Consider the following 4527-nt stretch of genomic DNA (forward strand, 5'->3'; position numbering starts at 1 on the left):
AACAACACACTACAACCCAGGGAAGAGGACGTGCATGCAGAGGCTACAGGTATAAGCTAAGTCTTTACAGTTGACTGCTGAACTGGCTATGACCCCTGTTGTGCTGGTGACAGGACTAGCAACCATTGTTATCTGGAGATGTCATCCTCCTGCCCCAGGGCCTACTTGCAGCAAACACATAGGATGTGTTTTTATCTTCACACGGAGAGTAAGAGGTCACTCTCAGTGTTCAGGCATCCCAACAAGCAGAGGTGGCCTCGCTGGCTTTTTCCAAACTGCTTAGACTTAAGCATCAACTAACTTACACTGTCCCTTAAGTTCCGGGTGAGAAAGGCACCTTCAAAGGCAGATATTGTGCATTTCCATCAGTCTCAGCGTCAGCCACAGGCAGCTCTGCTGATCACACCACAAGAATGAGTGACGCCAGCAGCTAGCTCAAACTTAAGAGATCTGCCCTTTATCCACCAAGGCTCTCAGTTAAGACCTTGTTCTTAAGAACACACTCAGGGCACAGCATGTTGTCCTCCAGGTATGGGGGTGGAGATGTGCAGGCAGGAAGCAGGAAGAGGGCAATGGCTTTCCCTTTCTTAGCGGGTACCCAGGCTTGTCCAGCGTGGAACTGCAGCCGAACCCAACCACTCGAGTTCCAGGAAGGCTTGTCCCATGAACCCACACCACTTTTCTCCCTTGACTTTCGATGATGCATTGGCCAGCACTGCCTCGAACTTCTTAGCAAGCACTGGATGCAATTCTGGCCCAAGATGCTAACACTGCCTCGGTGGCGGGTGCAGTCACAACGGTGGTGCTGACTTCCTCATGGAGCGTAGAAGGACGAAGGACGAGTGAGGGCAGGATCTGCTCCTCTGGTACAGGGACCATTTCCAGGGGAACTGTCACCTGAGACTCCTCCCTGACTCCTCCTTCTGACTTCATTTTTTTGTGACTTGTCTTGGAGCCTGGCCTCTTTGGCCGAGTCAGAAACATTCTTCAACTCAAGCATTTGTTCTGGGAAAGCCCTTGCAAGGAGTCGTTTATAAGCATCTAATTTCTGGCCTTTGCTGATCACTCATTTCTTCTGGCACCATGTCTGCAAAACATCTTGGGGAAATCAGGTTCACTGGGGCAGATACTCTGGAATAGGAGGGACTGGTACCTTCCTACGAGTGTGTCCTGGCGTCTCAGTGTCTTGTGTTTTTTCCTCCTTTGGTTTACAGCTGTTATCTTTCTCCGACTTCTTTTGTTTTATCCTCCTTGCTTTAGTCTTCGCAGAAGACATGCTCGGTTGGCTAGGCATCTGCCGTTCCACCTCCTTCCTCGGTTCCTCTGTGCTCTGCTTCTTGCTTCCAGCAGTCTCCATCTTGAGATTAGATGAAACCTTCCAAAAGAAAGTTCTCCCAGTCCTTATTGTTCTTCCTTTTTGAGATCAGGTCTCATTATGGAGCCCAGACTGGATCCAAACTTGTCATCCTCCTGCTTCAACCTTCTAAGAGCTGTCATCACAGCCTGGACCACAAGCCCTGGCTCAGAACTTTGGACCAGGAGGGGCAGTTTGTTATGAGAGGCCCTCTCTGACATGCAGACTACTGTACTGCAAAGCTCCATTCTCTCCTCCAAGCTGTGTGACCTAGGGAAGCTGGGCAACCTCTCTGAGCTGCAGTAACCGCACCCCGTGAAATGTCACTATCTGTAAGCATGCAGATCCGACTGGCAGGTAGATGTGTTTAGTCCCAGTGACCATGCACTGTGATAGCTGAAGTTCTCCTAGTGTGATGTTTCTATGTTTGTGTTTGTGTGTATGTGTGTGTGTGTGTGTGTGTGTGAGAGAGAGAGAGAGAGACAGACAGAGAGAGAGAGAGGGAGAGAGAGAGATGTTTTGGGGATCAAACTCACGAGTTCGTCTTTCATGGCTGTTGAGCTATCTCACTGCCTACCCCTAAATTCCCATGTTTTTTCTTTTTTTCTTTTTTTTTTAAGATTTATTTATTATTATATCTAAATACACTGTAGCTGTCTCCAGATGCACCAGAAGAGGGCGTCAGATCTCATTACGGATGGTTGTGAGCCACCATGTGGTTGCTGGGGTTTGAACTCATGACCTTCGGAAGAGCAGTCGGGTGCTCTTACCCACTGAGCCATCTCACCAGCCCCATGTTTTTTCTTTTTGAGACAAGCTCTCATGTAACCCAGGCTAGCCTTAAGCTCACAATGTAACCAGGTTTGACTTGAACTCCTGATCCTCCTGCTTCCTCCCTAATGCTGGGATTCCTGTGTATATCACCACACATGGTTTATCTGGAACCCAGGGCCTCCTAAGCTAGGTGAGCAATGGACCGACTGAGACCGGCCTCAGGACCCTGGTATATGAATGTTCGTATTGTTAGTTTGAGACAAGGTCTTGCTATGTAGCCCTGACTAGTATGGCCTTCACTGAGTAGCATAGGTTGGCCTCGAATTCACAGCAATCCTCCCGTCTTAGTCTTCCAGGCTCTGAGGTAATGCTGGGCTGTGATAATTTTATTAGGGCCTGGCCAGCCGAAGCACCATGTTGCTCTGACAGAAAGGGACAGGGCTCTGGAATTCTAACTCTGATCTTGGCCAGTCCTGGGTGATTAGCAGGGGAAGGAAGGCCCCTCTCTGATCTTCCAATTCTTCTTTGTAAAAAGAACTAGCACCTCCCCTGAGGCAGGCAGGATGTGACTGAGGACCGCAGGTAAAGAGCCAGGCAGTGTAGGCACACACCTGTGACCTCAGCGGTGGGGGGAGGGGCGGAGCTGAAGCAGGAGGATCACAGGAACTTCTGAGCCATGAAGTGGAGTGGGCCTACCTAGCAAGACTAAAAAGGATCCCGCTCCACAACAAAAAGATTGCTGGCGAATTTGGGGCACTCCGGTTTCATAACCAGGAGTTCTGTGCTGCGATCTATGTGGGCTCTCTGAGGGTGTCCCTTCTTTGTCCCCAGCCCGAGGTGAAGCCATGTTCTCTCTCTCACGCACCTGTTAGTAGAAGCGTCTCCCAGGCAGGAATGAGGGCACGGCCTGAGTCCCGAAGACAGTTCATGTCGTCCTCTGCCCCTGGATCTCTCAGGGAATTCTGGGTAGAAGAACCTTGAGGACCCGCAGGGTCTTTTATGGGGTCCCAGCCCCACTCCTCCGCTGACAGGGTCTCTGCCCTTGTTCCACCTCCTGCTAGGAGTCCCGCCTCAGCCTCTTCCTCCAGCACCCCTATTAGTAGTGGTGGGAGGGGAGTGGGCTAACCTACGCTTTAGCATAGAGAATTCTAGGGTCCCCGGTCTTCTATAACCGGTGCAGACTGAATGCTGAGGAAGAAGGGTGTGGCACTATACATAGCCTTCCCCCTCGCTGGCGTCAGAGGGGACTGGGGTCAAAGGTCAACTCGATAGGAGGCAGCTGGAGCCCTCCCCTTGGCTACACTGCCAGGTTCTCTATCAGCCAGCTCTGAGCCCAGCCCCTCTCTGGAAAATGACAGTGTGCCACAATCGGAGAGACATGGCCCAAGGGCCAGAACATTCCAGGCACTTGGTTAGGTGAGTGGTGAATGGCAGTGGCTGCTAAAATTGAGCTGTTTTGTTTGGTATTGTCGTTAGTGGTGTGTGTTCAAGTCAGAGTGTGCTTATTATTTGTCAACTTGACGTAAACCTAGACATATTTGGGAATAAAGAATCTCAGTTGGGTGGGCTGGTGAGATGGCTCAGCGGTTAAGAGCACTGACTGCTCTTCCAGAGGTCTTGAGTTCAAATCCCAGCAACCACATGGTGGCTCACAACCATCTGTAATGGGATTCGATGCCCTCTTCTGGTGTTTCTGAAGACAGCTACAGTGTACTCATATAAATAAAATAAAATCTTTAGCCGGGCGTGATGGAACATGCCTTTAATCCCAGCACTTGGGAGGCAGAGGCAGGTGAATTTCTGAGTTCGAGGCCAGCCTGGTCTACAGAGTAAGTTCCAGGACAACCAGGGTTACACAGAGAAACCCTGTCTCCAAAACAAAACAAACCAAAACATCTCAGTTGGGGACTTGCCTCCATTAGATTGGCCTGTGAGAATATCTATAGGGCATTTGTGCTCTCTCTTTCTCTCTCTCTCTCTCTTCCTTCCTTCTTCTTTTTCTTTGAGACAGGGTTTCTCTGTTTCTCTGTGTAGCCCTGGCTATCATGGAACCCTTGCTGTAAGCACACCTGGCCTGGAATTTTCTTGATTAATGGCTGGTAGAGGAGGACCCAGCCCACCTGGCAGGTGCCACCCCAAGGCAGGTGGTCCTGGAGTATATAAGAAACTAGGCTGAGCCGGGCGTGGTGGCGCACGCCTTTAATCCCAGCACTCGGGGGGGGGGGCAGAGACAGGCAGATTTCTGAGTTCGAGGCCAGCCTGGTCTACAAAGTGAGTTCCAGGACAGCCAGGGCTATACAGAGAAACCCTGTCTCGGGGAAAAAAAAAAAAAAAGAAAGAAACCACGCTGAGCAAGCTGTGAGGGGGCCAGCTGTGAGAGGCCAGCTGTGAGGGGCCAG

General features: G+C 50.7%; 1 protein-coding gene and 1 pseudogene across 3 annotated transcripts in view; both read right to left on the reverse strand.

The window, feature by feature from the left end:
• Positions 1-4527, reverse strand: part of Igsf23 (immunoglobulin superfamily member 23) — a 17007-nt gene that overhangs the window by 10786 nt on the left and 1694 nt on the right. For 2 of the 3 annotated variants that reach the window (XM_021168816.1, XM_029480044.1), the window contains exon 1: positions 2994-3318. The exons of the other annotated variant lie outside the window; for it this stretch is intronic. In XM_021168816.1, the coding sequence (XP_021024475.1) occupies positions 2994-3057 (64 nt within the window). In that variant the 5' untranslated portion in view covers positions 3058-3318. Of the gene's footprint in view, positions 1-2993; positions 3319-4527 lie in introns of those variants that run through there. 3 annotated transcript variants of the gene reach the window in all.
• On the reverse strand, positions 458-1357 carry LOC110299182 (annotated as a pseudogene).

The sequence above is a fragment of the Mus caroli genome, chromosome 7 (assembly GCF_900094665.2).
Source record: "Mus caroli chromosome 7, CAROLI_EIJ_v1.1, whole genome shotgun sequence".
Lineage (NCBI taxonomy): Eukaryota > Metazoa > Chordata > Mammalia > Rodentia > Muridae > Mus > Mus caroli.